At 49.3% G+C, this 21,548-nt stretch overlaps 1 protein-coding gene across 2 annotated transcripts; it reads right to left on the reverse strand.

The window, feature by feature from the left end:
• Nucleotides 1-1,444: 1,444 nt before the first annotated feature.
• On the reverse strand, nucleotides 1,445-20,316 carry ARHGDIA (Rho GDP dissociation inhibitor alpha). Of its 2 annotated transcripts, none has more exons than XM_030534270.1 (6): nucleotides 20,213-20,316; nucleotides 7,035-7,245; nucleotides 6,404-6,487; nucleotides 4,610-4,686; nucleotides 4,397-4,460; nucleotides 1,445-3,280 (listed from the first exon to the last, which is right to left on the reverse strand). In XM_030534270.1, exons 2-6 carry the CDS (start codon nucleotides 7,222-7,224, stop codon nucleotides 3,081-3,083), a joined length of 615 nt encoding a protein of 204 aa, XP_030390130.1. In that variant the 5' UTR covers nucleotides 7,225-7,245; nucleotides 20,213-20,316; the 3' UTR covers nucleotides 1,445-3,080. The 2 variants fall into 2 exon arrangements, with proteins under 2 accessions (XP_030390130.1, XP_030390131.1); XM_030534271.1 differs by lacking the exon at nucleotides 20,213-20,316 and adding an exon at nucleotides 19,953-20,045.
• Between the last annotated feature and the right edge of the window lie 1,232 nt (nucleotides 20,317-21,548).

Below are 21,548 nucleotides of genomic sequence, written 5' to 3' on the forward strand. Positions count from 1 at the left end.
TGCTCTCAGGAAGAGCCTCTGGGCATCACTGTGGAAAGTTCAGCAGAACCATTTGCACAATGCCCCGGAGTGATCACAGGAAAAGGACTGCAGGGTGCAATACTCACAAAAACAGAATCCCACCAAACCTCTCCGTGGTGTGCACATACAGCTCTCCCCAGACACGTCACACAAAAATGCACAACTCGCAGGCACTCAGCTGTCACAGGGGTGGTGATACAAGGACTAGAAATAGAATTCTTGTGTCTAAACTGATGGGTACTTTCACCTTAGTGTCACATCCAACATGCCCTCCCCTCAAAAAAAAATCTAGCAGAACTCTCTGTGCCCAGAGTTTGGACAGACTGTCACAGGAGACACTAAAATTGCATCAGATAGGATTTCACCCTGCCACCAACTGCCTACAGGCAATTTGTTCTGTAAGAACCAGCTATGGGTGGGTTTACTGCACTGGTGCTGGCAACCATAACTGACATCAGGCCGATTTCAGTACTGCAGTAACCCTCTGCACTACTGGCAGATTAGTCAGGGCTCACTACCCAGCAGGGATGGCACCTCATCCAGCAGGACCAGGAAGCAGCTTGAGTGAGCAGTGGAAACTAAGACAGCCAAAGCAATAGAGCTGGACCTGCACCCCAGCTTGCCACACAGTAAGAGCTCATGGAGACACGTCCTTGGTGCTCAGGGTTGCCACATGAACACCACGCAGCACTTCAGAAGATGAAGGGTAGAAAAGGGGGTGCCTCTGTCACAGGTAAGTTAATTCCCCCTGCATCTTCCCCCCATCACAATCTTTGACTAAGGTAGCTGTGCTGCTCCACAAATCTCAACGAACTCCCATTGCATCGCTCCAAGCTCCTGGCCCTCACCTTCAAGGTGCTGCGCACTTAGCTCTGGCTAGTCAGTATGTGTCCTCCTGCATCCCAGGCACTCGAGTCCCACCAGATTTCTTCACGCCTCCCACGAGCTCGCTTCTTCACTGTTCCTTGCCGCAATGCACTTTGCTCTGACACTTGCATCCGGTTCTTAGCTATCTAATTCCTTAGTGCACAGGCTTCCTCCTCTTGGTTGCCTGGAAAGCACCGTGTATGAGCATAGTCCCATATAAACACACCATTGCTCCCCAACACTGCTGTCTTAGTGGAGGCCACAGGAAAGGCAGGAGCTGATTGCAAGGGACAGGTTTTCTTTACATACAAACCTTTGCAATAGCAGTGAAGGGGACAGTGTTATTAAGGGAGAAGTTGCACAGTCCTAGGGAAGCACCTTCCCCATCTTTGTTCCCACCACCTCCAAAGATCATTGCAGGGAAAGTCCTTCCAAGCACCTGCTGGTGTACAAGGAATTAGTGAACTTGGGGTCCCAGGCCTGTCCCACTCTCGCAGGCCACTTACCTTCTGGAGACCTGGAAGAAGAGTAAGAGGATTCAAAGGGACAGCATAGGGTCAGTTTGAAGATTTTATTTAACTGTCATAAAAGGGAAAGCAGATGATTCCAAATCTGTTAATCTGGGTCTAAGATTTACAGACAAAATGCACCAAATCAGATTAACAAAACTCTCTCTCTAAAGGGCAGGGGGAGAGGAAGAGTTGGGGCAGAAGATGTAGCTACAGGAAAACCACACACACTTGGTCCCAGTTTGGTACAACATCAGTGTTATCAAAGCAACCAGAGAAGATGGCTGCAGAGCTGGAACATGCTTGTCCAGTAGCCAGAGGGTCCTGGAGAGTTCCTGCCCTCCGCCTACCGTGCCAGTGTGGGTGTTAGAGATGCCAGGCTGCAGTGCTGTGAGGGTGCAAGGGGAAGAGGAACTGCTCTGGAGATGGAGTCTACTTGTCAAGGCAATAAATACTGACAGGCCAGGCACAAGATTTCAAAGGCAGAATTGATACATAAGGCATTAACTGCTCTTGAATATTTGTCCATTGCAAGCTCTTTGTTCTGACCAGGTTGTGAAAGCAGCTGCAGAACTGGACTGATTTATCCCCAGCTGAAAACCAAACCAAGAGATGGGGCAGGAGCTGCCCTGGCATTTCAGTGCTTTACAGCCAAAAAATGGCTGTAATAAATGAAATAATTTGGAGGCGACAGCAGCACTCATGACTCCCGAACCCACCGCAGGAAAGATGCTGGGGCAGACACAGGAAGTCACTGGGCTGTTGAGAGATCTACATTAACAGCGCCAACACCTCCGTAGCAGAAAGTGGGAGAGTTCTGCCAGTACGGCTTTCTCTGGACATCCCCAAGGATGGCTCTGTGAGGGTTGGGAGCAGCACAGGATGCCACAAGCCCTCCTCCTCTCAGGGCAGTAGGCTCAGGAGAATGGGCCAGCAGCAAAGTTAGTTGTGACTCATTTCTAATAAACCAATTCAATGAGAGTGCCTGAGATGAGAGGGCAGCATGCTAACAAACCTATGGGGTGGGAGCTAACAAGGTCAGGCCCCTTCCTAGAAAATGCATGTTAAACACATTAAGGCATCATGGTTACAGGAAACAGCCACAAGTGAAGCTGCCAGCCAGCGTTCAAGACACTGGCTGGAGGGGAGGGCAGGGGAGGGGAGGGGCAGGGCAGGCCACAGACATGATTTTAGCCTATAGAAAGGTTCAGCGACTGCCTGGCACCACAATTCCTCAGCCACCCAAAATGAGGCACCACTCTATGAGCAGGAGCACTAGGAAAAGCCCCCTACGTGTGGGGAGCAGCTTGGAGAGTCCCTCTCCTTCAGCACCTGCCTATGGTTTATTCCAATGAAGAAACGTCAGATGCAGCAAAGGGAGAAGACCCTGACCACGGCCCTGGGAGGGCACGAAGCACTCCCACTTCTGTATGTGGTGGAGAGGCCTAGGGGACAGATGCCCCTGAGGCAGGCAGCTGGAGGTCAGATGCAGACAGCATGGTTTGGTCAGCTCCGTTCAGTGATTCTCTGGGGGGAAGGAGGGGCAGGGTTACTGAGCTGAGAGCTCTTAAGAAACGGGAGGGAAAGGTGAGGTTCCAATGTCAGCACTTTGATACAGGGTGGGATTTCTACTGTAGCCACTGCCTGGCTAACTCTCTCTCTGGGGACTGGCCTGTGGAGTGGCTACTCCTTCCACTCCTTCTTGATGGTCAGGTTCCACTCCCAGGACAGATGGTCAGTCTTATCATCATCTGTGAATTTGGATTTGATGTTGTAGCTGCCCCGGGCCAGCATACCCTTGGGGGCTTCCTCCATAGGGGTCAGGAACTCGTATTCCTCTGCTCGGGGCCCATAGCTCCCAACCATGTAGTCAGTCTTGTCAACTGGAAAGAGACAGGAGTGGGGGTGGAAAAAAATGAGCCTCCCCAGAGCAGATGCTGAACTGCATGAACAGATTCTAGCCCCTCCCGACTACCGTGCCATCTCCCCACAGAAGACACACACCCGGGCTCAAAGCTAGAGAATTCAGACACTCCATGCTATCTGAGCTCCTTCCACATGGGGATGGACACCCGCCCACCCAGTGTGGCAGGCCAAGCAACAGGAGGGGAAGAACCCACTATTTGTTCAACGCTAAGTTTTGCTTCATTCAAGGCCGATCGGCTCAAATGCAGCTGGAGCCATTGACATCATCCAGGCCCTTGCACTGCAGCAGAGCCTGAAAGAGGTTTCCCACCGCCAGTGCTGAGCCAAAGGCGCACATGAGCAGTGGTTCTCAACTGGGGGACCCCAAACCCTTTCAGGGGGGCTGCGGAGCCCCCCCGGTGAAACCCGGTGCCCTGATCCCCAGCACTGAAGCCAGGAGTGGCATGGGGCTGAAGCTGGGAGCCACACTGGGACCCTCCCAACTCGCACCGAACTACATCCCTCACTTTGCACAGCCCCTAACTACCCCATCTGCACACAGTCCCTAGCTGCCCCATCCTGGCACCCTGAGCTACTCCCCTCACTTTGCACAGCCCCTAGCTTCCCCCTACCTGCACCCTGGGCAGTTTTCAAACTTTTTGAACTGAGTACCCTCTTTGAGTTATATTTTTGGTTGCATCCCCCCACAGCCCAGACAGGCTGGGTGGCCTCCTGAGTGAGTCAAGGGGTGGAGGTGGTACTGCCTCCTTGGACCCTGCTGTGTGGAGCTGGCTTGAGCTCCGCCAGCCCTTGCCCCTTCACTCCCCAAACAGAAGTAAAACTATGCCTATGCCCAAGGGTCCATCACTGGCCCAGACCCCCACGCTCCCCCCTAAGGCCCTGGCGATTTTATAGCATGTTGAGGGGGGCCTCAGCAAGAAAAAGGTTGCGACTCCTCTGTTCTAAAAGTAAAGAGCCTCCTCCCACCATGCCAGAGCCAGCTGGAGAGTGGGGGTGGCACATCTCACTGCAGTGGGCCTGGCTGGGAGACCCCACCCTTGCAAAGCAATGTCTGGGACAATGGAAGCACTTACTTTTCACTCCTTTCCTGAACGTGTGCTGAATGTACTTCAGCCCCGACACGATCTCTTTGTTCACCTGTAGAGATAAACAAAACTTCACAGCAGAGCGGTCACCGCCCTCCCCATATCTGGGGAAGATCAGGGGCTTGGCTCTCTGCATCCCTTGGGACTGGTGACCTCCCTCTTTCAGACAGGCTTGGGTCAGTGACGCTCAAAAGTTCTTACCCGAAAGGAGATTTTTATCCGATATTCCACACCCTCCTTCAGCACAAATGACTGCTTCTTGTAGCTTTCCAGGTTACCTACAGAGAAGGGAGAAGTTTGCTCAGATTCCCTAGGGACTGTGCTGTGGGATGCATTTGGGGTGGGCCCTGTACCAGAAACTGTAGCTATTGGAATATAAACGAGTGTGACGTTACAGGAAGGGGACACGTCCCTTCCTTCATGTCAGGGTCCTCCCTTGCCCCAGCTCCTGCATTAACGCCTTTGGTTTCCACAGAAGACTGCAAAGCCCAACAGGGGAGAGCACCCCAGACGCTCTTCTCCCAGGAAGGAAGAGAATGTGATTTACTCATGGGTGTTCCCGTTTAGAGATCTCACCACCTCGCACCCACCCACGCTGGAAGCTACCACCATTTCTAAGTTAGGCCATGCAAGCCCAAAGGAATCCACCTATCCACACCAGAGGATATGGCTCAGTTTCAGAATGACTCGCTCTCTTAATGAGATTCAACACCAAGCTCCTCTTCCCAGAATCAGCAGGAAGAAATGTGATCCTCAAACAGAGAACCTGGAGACCTGTCTCTGACATTAAAAATCTGGTATCCCAGTGGGACCGCCAGTCCCATTATCAGAAAGCTACTGGTTATGCTGTAATTCCAGCCTCATGCCACTAGAGGAGGCTGGTGCAACATTCCCCATGGATTAGAACCCAGGGAAGCCTTTCATTCAACAGCTTATTTGGGGACAGTATTTTTAAGAGTTCTGGCAACAGTAACTTGTTTGGGGAGCAATTTGGAATACTTCGTTTAGCCTGGGGCTCAGTCCTGCACCCCTCTGGCTTGGAGCAGAGTTTGGTAAGAGGAATGAGGAGTTATGGCAAGATTAGGGCCATGGGTTTCCTAACTTTAGGAAAGCAGGTTTCAGAGGGGTAGCTGTGTTAGTCTGCATCAGCAAAAACAACAAGGAGTCCTTAAAAGCAGCAAAGAATCCTGTGGCACCTTATAGACTAACAGACGTTTTGGAGCATGAGCTTTCGTGGGTGAATACCCACTTCCTCAGATGCATGAAATGAAAAATACAGGAGCAGGTACAAATACATGAAAGCACGGGAGTTGCTTTATCAAGTATGAGGTCAGTCTAACAAGATAAATCAATTTACAGCAGGATACCAAGGGATGAAAAATAACTTCTGAAGTGGTAAGAGAGTGGCCATTACAGAAAGTTGACAAGAAGGTGTGTGTAACAGTAGGGAGAAATTAGTATAGGGAAATTAGGTTTAGGTTTTATAATGACCCAACCACTCCCAGTCTTTATTCAGGCCTAATCTGATGGTATCCAGTTTGCAAATTAATTCTAGTTCTGCAGCTTCACGTTGGAGTCTGTTTATGAAGTTTTTTTGTTGAAGAATTGCCACTTTTAGCCCGTGCTAAAGTGGCTCCTGGGCTCCTCCAGCTGGTAACATCTAAGTAGCGCTTACAGGACTGAATGCACAACCAACAGGAGTCCTAAAGGTACTGTGCTAGGGGCCCTTCACACTGCAGTTCAGGTACAGGGAGCAGAGAGGCAGCAGTACTGTCCGCCAGGCTGGAAGCCCCAAACTCACAGGAGGAGCCTGGCCCCCTGCAAGTTATATTTGGAAATACGTGTTTCATCAGGTCACTTCCACCTCTGGGCTCCAGGTCAGAATGGACAGTGGACCTGACCTGGCCCCCTGCCAGAGCTGCTGATTGTCTTCATTGAGCTAGCCTGGATCTGTCTCCCATGGAAGATACACCGCAGTGCCCATTTCCTGCTTACCTGTCAGGTCCAGCTCCAGAGGACCAGGGGCAGTGGCACAGACCAGTGTCAGCTTGGTCACCACCACATTAGGAGTACTGGGATCTAAGATGAAGAAGAGACTGTTAGACAAGTCCTAAAAGTGCTAATGACATCCCTGCCCCAGGTCCCAACCCATATACATCCTCTCTCCTTTCATTCAGTTCCTGGAAACACAAAGGAGCAGGTAAGAACTAGAGAGAATGGGCCTGCCTGGAGCAGAGATCCAGGGTTCCCCATGTTTTATACCCAGGAAGGAAAGATGTTACTTCTGAATGAAAGGTTCTGAGACATCCCAGAAGATACTGACTCACAAGCTTTAGTCAAAGAACCAATGACGGACTTAAGCTAGCCAGGTAAAGACTGGCAGACCAGACAGCTAGCAGTGCCCTCGTTGGAGGGTTATTCACAACTGGTCATTTGCATGCTCGAGTTAAAGCTGGGCTTTCTGCAGCATGTCTGAAGAGAGATCTAGGAGGAGGGTGGGAGGGTTCTTAGTGTCTGCCTGAAGCAGTTAGAGGTGTAAAGAGGTCTTGGCTGTTATAGCTGTTTGCTACAACTTTAATGTCTGCACAGATAGAACCACATGCTCTGAGATAACACCAGAACTCACCAGTAGCTACACTGACAGATCCCAGCAGAGCCTCCTTGTATTTCCGTAGACTCTCATCATCCTTGTCCAGCTCCTGGATCTCTTGGATGCTTTTCTGGGCAGGTGGTTTGTAGTTGACTGAGTGTTCATCTTCCTCATTCTCTGCTGCAATCTGGGCCAGCTGCTCTGCGGTCGGCTCCTGCTCTGCCATCTTTACACACGTGAGTTACACCTAGGAGGGGAGAGTGGGAAATGGGATCAGTGGCCTGATGCAGCTGCTTCCTGCACTAGAGGCCATTCTGCTGAGAAGTCCTCAGGGCTCTTCAATAGACCCCTCATTCCTTCCTCAGTCAAAGCAGAGCTCCCCACAGATAGCTGGCCAGTAACTCCAGCTTTCGGACGGCTCAGTTCAATGCACTCTTGTTCCCAAATGCCTGTGGGAGGTTTTGCTAGCTGTCTCAGGGGAATGAATTCGGCAGGACATTCCTAGAATACCCAGCTCTCTGCAGCCTGTGCCCTCTTACAAGCGCCTGAGTCAGAGTTTGGCAAGCAAGTGCAGAATCTTTGGTTAACCCATGGAGTCCCAACTGCACCAGGGGGTGGGGAGACTTCAATCTCTGCATGTTTGTTAAATTGCTAGGACAACAGATAGCCTTTCAAGAAGTGTGATTAGATAAACCTTCTACCCACAGGAAGAGCTGAGTGGAGAAACCCAAAGTGTAGATCTGGGCCACTGTCACATTCTGCTTCCCTACAGCACTCAAGTCTATCTAAGAAGAGATGTCTGCTCCGTTGTTGGCCCAAGTTCCAGAGGCCTCAGCGATGATCAACAGGCCTGTAGCTCAAAATGCAACTGGATCAGTCTGTTCTAAAAAGGGGCATTGGCTGTCCTCAAATTGCGAGGAAAGGCACCTGCCTTGGCCAATCTCACACTTAGTCCTTTCCAAAGGCCTGAGCCAAGGCAAGGCCAGTGAAAAGCAGCAGCTATCGGATTAACAACATTTGTACTAACTTCGCTCAATGGTGCAAGTCTCCAGCCACTTTCTGAACAGGCAGTAAGAAACAGTGTGTGGAGTAGCCATCGTTAAGGGTGAAGCACCATTCCTACTATAAAAACCATTCACAAGTCCCACCCCACAATCCCCCGCTCAAGCTTCACGGGCCACATAATCCAAGGCGAATTTTCCTCAAAAATATCAGAAGAGTTTAAAGTTAATGGTGAAGACTTTGGAAACCCATGACTGTTTGAAGATTCCTTGTAGTGGGCACCCCAACTGCAAACACTCCAAAAGTATCACACTTTACAAACAAGCAGTGAAGGGATCCAGACATTTCCCCACCTTTTAGCCTGGTCTACACTTAAAAATTAGATCAGCCTAGCTACATTATTCAGGCTGCGAAAAATGCTGTTCCCTGTGCAATGTGGTTAAGGTCAACCTAACCCTCAGTGTAGACTCAGCTAGGTCAACCTAGCCACCACCTCTTGGAGAGGTTGGTTAAATACATCAATGGAAAATCCCCTTCTGTCAATGTAGGAAGCGTCTATATTACAGGACTACTGCAGCACCATAGCTGTACTGCTGTGGTGCAGACATACCCTAAATCCGTGGTTCTCAAACTTTTGTACTGGTGACCCCTTTCACACAGCAAGCTTCTAAGTGAGATCCCCCCCCCCCTTATAAATTAAGCATTTAATATATTTTACACCATTATAAACGCTGGATGCAAAGCGGGGCTTGGGGTGGAAGCTGACACCTTGTGACCCCCTGAGGGGTCCCGACCCCCCAGTTTGAGAACCCCTGCCCTAAATTCTTTGTTATTCCCTATCATCCTACATGACTTGCCATCCATTTTTCATTTTGCCTCCTAAAATTTTGCATATATAGATGCAGATGTCAAAACTGGTAAGATTTATAAAATCCTGTTCACGATTGAAGGGAGCCATTTCCAATATACTGCATCACATCTACTACAAAAATACTCCAGGCTCAATCAAGTTAAATACAACCTTGTAAGGACTACATAGACTTAGGGCTTGTCTACATCACAAAGTTGCAGCGCTGGTGAGGGGGTTACAGCGCTGCAACTTAGGAGGTGTACACATCTGCAGGGCATCACCAGTGCTGCAACTCCCTGTTTGCAGCGCTGGCCGTACTCCCGTTTTGTCTTGGGTGTAGAGGATCCAGCGCTGGTGATCCAGCGCTGGTAATCAAGTGTAGACACTTACCAGCGCTTTTCTTGACCTCCGTGGAATAAGCAGGTATCCCAGCATACCTGAGGATACCTCTCTGGTAATCAAGCAGGTCTCCTTCCCCGCGGTTTGCTCCGGTGTTCTCCGAATCCCCCCCCAAGCGGGTCTCCTTCCCCGCCGTTTGCAGGAGGGTTCGGGGAACGCGAGAGCATACCGCGGGGAAGCAGGTCTCCTTCCCCGCGGTTTGCTCCGGTGTTCTCCGAATCCCCCCCCAAGCGGGTCTCCTTCCCCGCGGTTTGCAGGAGGGTTCGGGGAACGCGAGAGCATACTGCGGGGAAGCAGGTCTCCTTCCCCGCGGTTTGCTCTCGCGTTCCCCGAACCCCCGTGCAAGCAGGTCTCCTTCCCCGCGGTTTGCTCTCGCGTTCCCCGAACCCCCGTGCAAGCAGGTTTCCTTCCCCGCGGTTTGCTCTCACGTTCCCCGAACCCCCGTGCAAGCAGGTCTCCTTCCCCGCGGTGTGCAGGGGGGTTCAGGGAACGCAAGAGCAAACCACGGGGAAGGAGACCTGCTTGCAGGGGGGTTCGGGGAACGTGAGAGCAAACCGTGGGGAAGGAGACCTGCTTCCCCGCGGTTTGCTCTCGCGTTCCCCGAAGCCCCCTTGAAGCCGCCCAACAGCGCTGCAGTGTGGCCACATCTAACACCACTTGCAGCGCTGGTTGCTGTAAGTGTGGCCACTCTGCAGCGCTGGCCCTATACAGCTGTACTAATACAGCTGTAACAACCAGCGCTGCAAAATTGTAGATGTAGACATACCCTTACATAAACCTACAACACCTCTACACAGATACCCAGTGGCTGGAGGTTGAAGCTAGACAAATGCAGGTGAGACACAGAACACAATGTAACACTGAAGGAATTAGCCACTGGGAAAACTCAGCTAGAGATGAAGATTCTTACTCATTCGAAGTCTTAAAATCAATATTTTATTTTAATTTTTTGAAAGATAGGCTATAGCTCAAACAAGTTCTGGGTTTGATGTAGAAATTACTGGGTGAGATTCTCTGGCCTGTGTCAGACACGATCATCATAATGCTCCCAGACCTCAGACATGACACACACACTGCGATTATACATCAGTTAGTTTCTTCTACTACACATCTGATACACGAGAGTGATAAAAGCATATACTGCATTCTAGAAAGACATGTCAATGTCAGGTGTGAGTCAGGTGGAGAGTGGGGGCTCAGCCAGACCCATTCATTTCCAGACTCCTTTGGGAGGAAGTTTTGGTAAGGGAAGCGTGTGGGGGTGCTAGATGGACTCCAGTGAAACATTCAACCAGGATGTTAACTGCACTTATTTTATTTAAGTCTTGTTTGGGAATAAGACTGAGGAACCAGTTCTGTCCATTTGTGATGTTCTCCGCCACCTCCTGAATATCTCTGCTACATGAGAAGCAGCCCCAGCAGGACCATCAAAATAAACAAGAGAAAGTTTCAGCTGCCAGGGCTCTCAGGTCCAAGTACGGCTGCTTACATGGCCTGAAAATCAACCAAAGAGCCTAGAAACCCAAGCATGGCACAAGCACACAATCTCCACCTAGGAACAGAGCTGTGCATTTCTGAAGAGCTGGCCAAAGCTCCCAGGAACTAGCTTTTTGAGGTGGCAGTTTCAGTGTGCTCACTCAACACTTCCAGACTTGAGGTAAAGATTTTCTGCCTGCTCCGGCTAGCCACAGGAAAGCAATCAAGAATGGAGCAGCTTCCTTTAGTGAGGATGGAGTTGCTTAGCTAGCATCTTGACAGGGTGTCCATGATGCATTTGGTATTGAGAAAGCCCAACAAAAAAGCCTCAGGATCACATCACAAGGCAAAGAGAGAACAGCCAAAGCATTCAGGATTATTCTTACACAGATTTTCTAACTCAGAGATGGATGGAAAGCAGGTGGCTCTTGGGCATGAACAAGAAAACTTTCCATGGCCAGTCTGCACTTAATATTCCACAATTAGCAGCATTGACCCAGCCTCTGAGCAGATGCTTCTGCTGCCACAGTACCATTGTAGAGAGCCTCTTCAGATTAGATGATCTACTGGTCCCTTCTGGCCTTAATCTACGAATTTGGTGGGAAGATGTCTGCTCTCTGGAATATAACCTTTCACCTGTTTCCCCTGTATTGAGCCCAATAATATGTTTGGCTAATGCATCTTTTAAAAAGGCATCCATCTAAGTCTTCATCTGAAGACCAGAGATGAAATCCACCACTTCCATTGGTTAACCTTCCAATAGTCAATCAACCTCATTGTTAAAAAGCTGCCTTATTTCTAATTCTAAGTTTGTCTGGTTTCAGTTTCCAGCAATTGGTTCTTGTTCTGCCTTTCTCTGCTAGATTAAAGAGACCTTTAGTAGCTGGTATTTTCTCTCCATCGAGATATTTACACACCACATTTTTCTGGATTAGTTAAGAAGATTGGTCTCACTCTAAAGCATTGTCTCCACCCCTCACATTGTTTCTGGCTCCTTTCTGCACCCTCTGCAGTTTTTCAACACCCTTTTAAAAAACATTGACTCCAGAACCACACACACTCGAATCAGTCTCAGAGGTAAAAACCACCTCCTCATTCCGACTCACTACTCTTGGTTTAGACAAACAAGGGTTACATTAGCTCTTTGCTACAGCATCACACCGAGAGCTTGTCCACTCTGACCCCTAAATCCTTTTCGGAGTCAGTGCTTTCCAAGATATAGTAACCAATTTTATAAGTATGACCTACATTTTTTATTTCTAGATGTCTGACCTTTTATTTGGTATATTGATGAATTTTCTTTGAATGGGCCCAGCTTATCAAGTGATCCACATCAGTGGTTCTCAATCTTTCAGACTACTGTACCCCTTTCAGGAGTCTGATTTGTCTTACAAGTTTCACCTCACTTAAAAACTACTTGCTTACAAAATCAGTCAAAAATACAGAAGTTTCGTAGCCCGCTACTACTGAAAAATTGCTTTCTTTTTGATGTTTACCATAGAATTATAAATTAATTGGAACATAAATATTGTACTTGCACTTCAGTGTGTAGTATATAGAACAGCATAAACTAGTCATTGTATGAAATTGTGGTTTGTGCTGACTTCACTGGAGCTTTTTAAGTTGCCTAGTTTTGCAGCAGGCTACAATCTAGATGAGTTTAGTACCCCCAGTTGAGAACCACTGATCTAGATCACGCCGTAGGACTGCCCTTTCCCCAGTTACCATTCCACCACAAGTTTTTATCAACAATGATTTTATACTTACTTCGGGATCCTTTATAAAAATATTGAAGAGCATCAGACCTAGAACTGATCCCTGCTCAACTCCACTAGAAATACTCTCACTTAATGAATCCCCACTGACAGCTACTTCTCATGATCTCGCCAGTTAATTTAACATGTGCTTCACTCATGCTGTCTAGTTCTCACACTTTACAAAAGTCTATTACACCTACAAAGTTACCTTTATCAACCAACTTTTCGTTTCATCAACAACTAAATCAGGTTTGACAAGAGCTATTAACAAGAGACTAGGGAGAGGCAGAGTCTCCCAATAGCTGCCATTGAGATGCACTGCGGAACTGCAGAGGGAGAGTGTCCTGTTTCTCCTGGGTGGATGATGCATCATTTGCTCCCAAACTCCAACTATTCCCCTCACACCAGAGGAAGGGAAGCCTCCACTTTGAGTTGTCATAATTAATTACTAATTAAACTTCAAGTCAGAGCAAAGGGAATCTGGAGAAGGCCAAGCTATCCAAAGGCAGAACTCGAATCCAGAAGTGACCTCCCCTGCAGACACTTGTTAAAGCGGCCCAGTTAGAGTGCCTCTCTAAGGCCACTACCTGCACTCTGGCCAGTGCTGGACGCTGGAAAGTTGTCAGAATTTCAATGCAAAACACAGCAGACTAGCACAGTGCTAATGCAGCTCCTCCCAGTCCTGCACTCAGCTCCGGAAGCTGGCTTGGCTCTGCATGGGTATGTTCGCATGCTTTGGACATTACCGAAGAGCTGCTGCCACCAGCAGCAGCAGCAGTCTTGCATTGGTCAGAGCAGGAAACCAGTTTGACAGGCCTCTGTCTGCACCCCAAGCATGGAGCTGTGCCCCATTTGCTCAGCCCTCAACAAAGCAGCTGGGGTATCCATGTTGTCCCCTCCCCTAGCAACAACTAATCTCCATCAGCAGGGCCAGCTCCTGCTTTTTTGCCTCCCCAAGCAGCGGAACAAAAAACCCAACCTGATTGAGCCGCCTCTGAAGAGCTGCCGATGGAGTGAAGGACTCACCACCGAAGATCTGGACATGCTGCCCCTTTCTAATGGCTGCCCCAGGCACCTGCTTCCTTTGCTGGTGCCTGGAGCTGGCCCTATCCATCAGTCTCATCTTCCCAAGCATCCAGACCTCCCAGCCCCCACAACAGACACATTTTGAATAAGCATCCTGCCTCAAGGGGGACAGAGGTGCTGCTCTGCTAATCACCACCTGTAATTGCCCTCATTATAGAATTAGACCCATTGGCATGGATGGACAGGAACACCAGAGAGCCTGGATGAATACTTTAAGGACCATTGAAGTCCCCCATTAGCCACACAGGAACCAGCCCTTTCTCTGTCTCTCACACTGACAAACGAGAGAATTTCTAAGGCCAGGAAAAGTTGCTGCAGATAACAGCTGGGAAAAGCAAACCCCAGCCCGCCAGTCACCTGGGAGGTCAGGGCTGTTGAGCCCTGTCCTGAGCTGCTGGGCGTATCTCTCCTCAGAAGAAATGGACAAGAGTAATGCTGCTGCAGTTTCTTCAGCAAGGCCCCTAGGCAGAGCTAAGAACAGTAACTTCATAAATCAGCAGCCACACAATGCAGCAGAGCTCTTGGGAGGGGAGGCCTGTGAGAGCCTTGTGTGGGTAGAGGGGTGCAGAAGTGCACTGACAAGTACTGGGAAGAGGGGAGAGCAAGGCACTTCTACCCTATACTGAAAAGCACATGCCTGAGGTCACAGTCCCTCCCCTCTTTCTTCAGGAAAGGCACCAAGCCAGAAGGGAAGGAGGCTTCCAGGCACACAAAGCTTTTCCCAAGGCCCCTGACCTCTTCCTTTGGGCTTCAGAGAGAAGCCATTTACCACAGTTCAGGGTTAGGAGGACAGTGGGGGCCTTAGGGTAACAGGCGCTTTGCTGTTCATTTCCAGGTGCCCCCTGCTGGGTGACATTGCTAGACAAACCAAAATCAAGGAATCATTTGGAACTAAACTTCCCAGAGCCACCCTATGGCTTGTGCTCACAAGTCCCATACCATCAGGAGCACAGGCCTAACGTGTTTAGCAGGCACAAGACCTCCTGCAGAAGAGGCAGCCCCCCCACCACATCTTAATTCCTTCTTCTAAGGACATTACTCATTTTACTGGCTTAGTGGCGCTAATGTCCTGATGTGATAATTGATAGTGTGTGACAGATCACAGGTCAAAACACAGGCATTGCAGGGAAACTCCCTTCTCAGGCACCTCCAGATCCTAGCTGCCTAAGAAATGCTCACTGTTAGAAGGTTCTGTCCTGCAGATGCTGTAATGGATCTAAAACATAACCATTGCCTAACATGGACTGTCATTTTCTTCCTGGTCTTAGAATCTTTCTGATCGTTGTCATTGTCCTGAACACTGGATTCCCTCCCACTAGCCTAGCATCTCATCTCTGATCACCTTCCTTTGGACTTCCCCAAGTTGCAGTTTTCAACCACAAGCTCAAACCAGAAAGATATTTAACTACAGAGAGAGATCACCATTTACCATGACAATAGGTTTCTGAGTAGTAGCCATGTTAGTCTGTATCAGCAAAAAGAATGAGGAGTACTTGTGGCACCTTATGACACCCAAGAGTCTACAGTAGGGAAGAACCTCAAGCCAGTTTCGGCAGGATCTTCCAGAGTCTGTCACCAAACTTAATCTGTAACACAGCTAAAGAGTCTCCAGGCTCCTGAGAGAGTCCGACTGTCTAGAACAGGATAATACGTGCCTGTTGCTGGCTAAAGCCACTTCTGAGTGGGAAGAGAACTCCCAGACTCTACTGCTTCTGGAACAGTCAGGTTCTAGCCTGTCTTGCTCCAAGCAACGATGCAGCTGCACAAGGCTCCAGATGCACCTCATTCTATCCAGAACCTTGGAGATCACAAAAGAGGAACCAATGCTTGTGAGAAATTGGAATAGGTTGAATCACTTCCCAGCAGAGGGAACTCTTACTGTCTTTATCTGTCTATCCAAGAGCCCTGCTGTTTCAAAACTTACAAACTGTTAGTTCCTCCAGGGTTAAGCAGGCAGGACATGAGCACTAGAAAGAGACCCAGTCTCCAAAGAAACTGCAACCTGGCTACAGTTGCAGCCTGATTAATGATGTAGCAACAGAGAAGCCAGCAGTATTGCAAAGAAGGACATCAGCCTCTGAAACCCAAGAAATCTGCTGGTGAGAAGATATGCCCCAATTTCTGCCTTTTACACGAACAATCCCCAGAACAGAGACCTCTACAAAGCAACTAACACTACATGCTCTACATTAGAAGCTCTGTGGCTGCATCCCCAGTCAAAGCCCTTAGGCATTGTGTCATAAACAGATAGTTAAGGGTTAATGTCTCTTTTACCTGTAAAGGGTTAACAAACAGGGACTCAAACACCTGACCAGAGGACCAATCAGGAAACAAGATACTTTCAAATCTAGGCGGAGGGAAGCCTTTGTTTGTAGTTTTTGGGTTTTGCTTTGTTCTCTCTAGGCTCTGAGAGTGACCACACATACCTAAAGGCTCTCTAATCTTCTGTTCCAATTTTATAAGTAGAAAGACAGTTTAGTCTTTTTAATTGTTTTTCTGTATTTGCAACTGTGTATCTGGCTGGTAGAGTTTTACTGTGTATTTGGGTGAAAGTATTCTAAATTGTGTTTCTGCTGGAGAAGGCTTCTTTCTATTGTCTATATGCTAAAAAACCCTGTATATTGACCATCTTGATTACAGAGACAGTTTTTATGTTTTTTCCTTCTTTATTAAAGTTTTCCTCTTTTTTTTTTAGAATCTAATTGATTTTTTGGTTATCTTTCGTAAGACTCCAGGGAAGGGAGTCTGCACTCACCAGGGAATTGGTGGGAGAAAGGAAAGGGAGGAGAGAAGAAAAACCTGCTCTCTGCGTTTCTCTCTGGGGAAGAAGGGAGGGGAAAGGGGTGATTCAAGGAGTTGAATCACGGTGGTCTCTTAGTGTACCCAGGGCAGGAAAGATCTGGGAGGAGGTAAAGAGGGGGGAGGGAATGGTTTATTTCCCTTTGTTGTGAGACTCAAGGAATTTGGGTCTTGGGGTCCCCAGGGAAGGTTTGGGGAGACCAGAGTTTATCAGAATCCTGATTGGTGGCAGCCTATCAGATCTAAGCTGGTAATTAAGCTTAGGGGAATTCATGCTAGTACCCATATTTTGGACGCTAAGGTCCAGATTTGGGAATCATACTATGACACACTGCTAGAATACAAATAAATAACTGAGTTTGACAGAAGGTCCCTTCAAGCAAGCTACAATTCTGGTTGGCCTGGGGGGTAAATGTGTTATGCTCAGTGAGGGAGACTGGGGGTCAGAGATGAGTTTAGGCTCATCACCGTGCTATCCCATGGTGGCAGCGGCATGGATGTGTGCGTCACCTGGCAAAGATAGCAAATGAGGACTGACTAATCACACCAGCAAGCAGGTTGACAGGACATTTCACATAAATTGCTCCCAAGCCCATACCCACAAGAATTCAGAAGAAAGGGAAAGTTAGAGGCTGATCATCCCACAGGGAAAGCCCCTCTGATGCCCTGGCACAAAGTTACTGCAGAATTCCAACTGTCAGGATTCCCAGCTTATCTGGAGGCTTTAGGTCCACCCACTGCCCAGTCATCAGTAATAACGAAAGGACTCTACAAAGGCCCTGCATCCCCTCAGGCATGCTGCAGTTTGGATTCAAGTGTCCAAGAAGCTTCTGACCACCAGAAGTTGGACTGTACTACAGGGTTTGGATCACTCGCTAAATTGCCTTACTCTCTTTACTCCCTCTGAAGCATCTGGGACTAGCCACTGTTGGAAGACAGGATACTAAGGTAAACGGACCATTGGTCTAACCCAATATGGCCATTCTTATGATCTCTTTGCAGATGACCCAGCTTGGGGCTGGAGTAAGTACACTAGATAACACTCAGCAAGTGGGGAGCAGTCAGATAGTCATGTCAAGACCCTTTGCACTCAATGGCAGATGATTATTAGCTGTACTCCCCATTAAGAGTTCTTGTAGTCCTGTACTGAGCAGTGGTAACTGTCTGAATTCTGTGCATGCTGCAGTCTGGTTAGTGACACCAGTTAATGCACAAACTTTTCATCATGAGACAGCTGCACATATTGACAAGAATAAAAGCAAAAAAGGTGTGGAGGGTCTTTGCTTATTTCCCTATTGGAAACATTACAATGCCACCCCACAGTGTGGTACAACTGATGGAGTCTCATGTCGACATAAGGCGATTACACAAACCCTATAGGTGAATGATATACGCAAGGTCAGACCAGTGCAAAAACCAGAAACCTGGTTACACGTGGAACAGACAAGATTGTCCATGACCATTGCAGACTCTTGTATCTTTGCTGTGCACTGTTCACAGTTTTCACATAAAGTGTTAACACACCTTGTGTCAAAATGGTTAACAACATCACGACAAATCTGCTACCACCTTGCTCTGTCACAGGCTGTTGCTTCCCAACTGACGGGGGTCAACCTGATACGCTTTCAGGTCTGACTTTATTGGGTTTTTATACTGTTTGTACTGGCCACCATGAGAACAGATGCCTTGCATTATTTGACCATAAAACATGGTCTTGGGTACTCATGAGTTGGCCGTACAAGTGAGATTCCAAAACCACTGCCGCTGAGTTTTGATGAGCACGCTTTGAATGCCTGACGTCCAAAAGTAATTAAGGATTTTGAAACTGGGAATTTTGTCGCACCATTTGCAGGGTCAACTGGAACAAATACGGCCCATGTGGAAGTTTCCTGAGCTATCAGCAACATGTTGCCAATATCTCACAACCATGTAAAACTGCTGCAAGTGCAACTGCCAATAGGCAGCTTATCGCTTATTTTGATGGTCTTATTGTTCCATAGGTGGTACAACTAGTACAGGGCTAGAATAACTGGGGTTCTGAATACTAGGACTGAGGCGCACTGCAAGAACTCTGGGAAACACAGGACTGAAATAGCAGAGCATTCTGGACTATAATAGAAATTTAAGCCAGAATATAGGTGCTTCAGGTTGCTGAGAGCCATAAGGCTGTAACAGTAGGGTGTGCTGCAGGTGAAGCTTGAAAAACATCAACAGAACTGTGTGGGGAATGTTTACACAGCACTTCCTATACTATGCTGAGCTGTGGCCAGCACTACCGCAATTTCATATATTTAGTTTTAAAAAAGGGAAGCTGCCATTTTCAGAGCTGTTAGGAAAGAGGCTGGAAAACCATGGAAGCCATCATCCTCTCCCTCTCCAACAACCTTCTGATGGGGCTTTCACATACTGGAAGCAAGTACTTCAGATATCTTAACAACCAGACTGCATACTCTTCATGCATATCTGCTTTGAAATGCACTGTGTCTGGCATTACAGAAGAAACAGTGGGACTTACTTTAACCATTCTAACAAGGCAGGAAGGCAACATAGGGAAACCACTTCCAGATTTCCCATCACCAGAGCAATCCAAAAACAAGCAGTGAAAATACCCCACATTTGAGGGAGGCTAGGAGAGCACCTAGTTGGTTGAGAAGTACAAGGATCTGAACATTCACTGCACTTATTGAATGATGCTCAGAAAAGCAGGTTGCCACTAAAATCAATTCTGAACCTAAGAACAGCAGCACACAGCAGTAATGAGCCATCATAAAGCAGTTTCCCATATGCAAATGCTCTGAATCTAACATCCTAGCAGTCCAGAGACCTCCTCCCATTGAAGTCTAGCAACAAGTTTTAATTTGCTCCTCCCACACCATTGCACCAGTTTTTAAAAGACTCCACCATCAGTACTCTAGCTGTGCTGTAAAGTGGGGGGAATTCATACTCATGTGTATGGCCTCTCTCCACTACAGGTACTAAAGATAAGCTACAAAGGGAAAACACCAAGTTACTACCAGAGGCATAGCTGTGTTAGCCTGGATCTGTAAAAGCAGCAAAGAATCCTGCAGCACCTTATAGACTAACAGACATTTTGGAGCTTGAGCTTTTGTGGGTGAATACCCACTTTGTCGGACGCACTGAGTTAGTGTCCTTTATGGTACATAAAAATCGTGTAAAAAGGTTCCGCAGATCTTATATTAAGAATTCCGTTTGATACTCTGTCTCTGAACACTCTGGATGACTGCAGAACTACACATGCCCTAAAAACAAACCTGATTAACTGAGAAGGGAAATGGTTAAAGGGTATTTAATTCACAGCCAAAAAACAGCTGGAAGATTAGATTAATGAGCGACCCAACTCCTTCAGGGAAGGCTTTTGGATGCACCCACTTCATGTATCGGGGCTGTCAAAAAAAACGTCCAGCAAAACGGCCAGGATGACTTTATATTCCTGATGTTTCAAGGCAGCCAAAAAGGATTTTTTTGAGACAGTCAAAGTCCAGGCGCCCCTCCCTCCCCTGACGCCTCCTAGGGCAGCTACCAGGAACAAGGAAGTACCCGCTGTTCCCAAGCACCAGCCATTACCGGGGCTGCTCGCCGCCCCGCGCGCTCCTAGCGTCACCAGGATCCCGAATCAGCCGCTCTAGGGCCTCCTTCCGGCTGCTCCCCGCGGGCCTGACAGGGGCCTCGCACCGCGCGGGCAGCAGGCAGGGGACACCCGGCCCGTCAGCGACAAGGGGGCCCGCCGCCGCCGCCGCCGCCGCCGCCGCGCCCCCTCCGGCCCGGGGGCCGAGAAGCAGCGCAGCTCGGGGCCGCCCCGCCCGCGCATCCCAGCCCCACCCTACCTGGCCCGTTCGCCTCCTCGCGCTGCTGTGACAACGCCACCCGGATCCGCCCAGCCGCCCCCGCGCGCGCCCCCGCACTTCCGGGACACTGCCGTCACTTCCCGTTATAAGAGGACAGCCAGTGCCTCACTTCCGAGCAGGACTCGCCGCGCTGATTGGCCAGAGAAGAGCGTGAGGGGCGCGCGACCGACGGTAAAAATGATAGAGTTCGGATCCTGGATAGAGCGTCTCCAGAGGCGCCGTTACGCTCCTGACTAGGGAGCGCTGGACTTCCGGCTTCTGCATTGTTAGCGGAAGCCCTAGGGCTGATGGGCGGGACCGGAAGCTTAGAACCCCGCCCTCTGCCGAGATGACGTCACCCCCGGCGGGAAGCCGGAGCGCTGGGCGGGAGTTTCGCTGGAGCTGGGGCTGGTCCCTGCTGCTGACCGCGCCCGGGGGCACGTGGTGGACGGGGCAGCCCCTCACGCTGCACCAAGGGCCTGGAGCCTCTTCCCTCGCCGCCAGGGGCGGGGGGGCCCTTAACTCCGCCCTCCCTGGTTTTCTGCGGAGCCTGCCTTGCTCGCCCCTTGCCCTGGTTCGGGGGGCTTTCAGCTGCCGCCTAAGGGGCAAGTGTAGGGTGATCAGACTGTAAATGTGAAAAATCGGGACGGGGTGGGGGTAAGAGGAGCCTATATAAGAAAGACCCAAAAATAGGGACAGTCCCTATAAAATCGGGACATCTGGTCACCCTAGGCAAGTGGGGCAATAGGCCCCGCGAGCCCGGGCCCGGCAGCGCTCCGGCTCTTCAGCGGCATTTCGGCGGGGGGCACTTCAGTGCTGCTGAAGACCAGTACCGCTACTGGGTGACTGCAAGTGCCGCAGCTCCCCAGCTTTGCCCCAGGCCCCCTGAATGCTCTGGGTGGTCCTGGCTGTCTTTCACCTTCTGGAAGGAAATGAGTAAAATTCATCTTTAACGTTGTTTTGTTGATTTTTTTCCTGTGCTGTTTTAGAAAGGGTCAGTTAGGGGGCACAGCTGAAAGGCAGCTCACCCTGCTCCCAACCTCCTCATTGCCCCAGTAGAGTTGAAGGGAAGTTGGTAACTAAGGGCCTGTGAGGAGCACATCCATGTTCCATCCTGGGGGGAAGGAGCAGGCCCTGCTCACAGTGGGGATCAGTGCAGAGTGAATTTCCATAGTCCCCTTTTCTAAGGGGGAAGCGGGTCAGTATGCCCCTGTGCTCTTCAGCCATGGGGAAACTCCTAAATACCTTTGAGCCTCCTTAGATTTCCAGCAGGGGACAGTTTGGTGGGATGTTGTCCCTTTGCCAGCATTATATGCCTGTGGGGATGCACTGAGTC

The sequence above is a fragment of the Gopherus evgoodei genome, chromosome 15 (assembly GCF_007399415.2).
Source record: "Gopherus evgoodei ecotype Sinaloan lineage chromosome 15, rGopEvg1_v1.p, whole genome shotgun sequence".
NCBI classification, from domain to species: domain Eukaryota; kingdom Metazoa; phylum Chordata; order Testudines; family Testudinidae; genus Gopherus; species Gopherus evgoodei.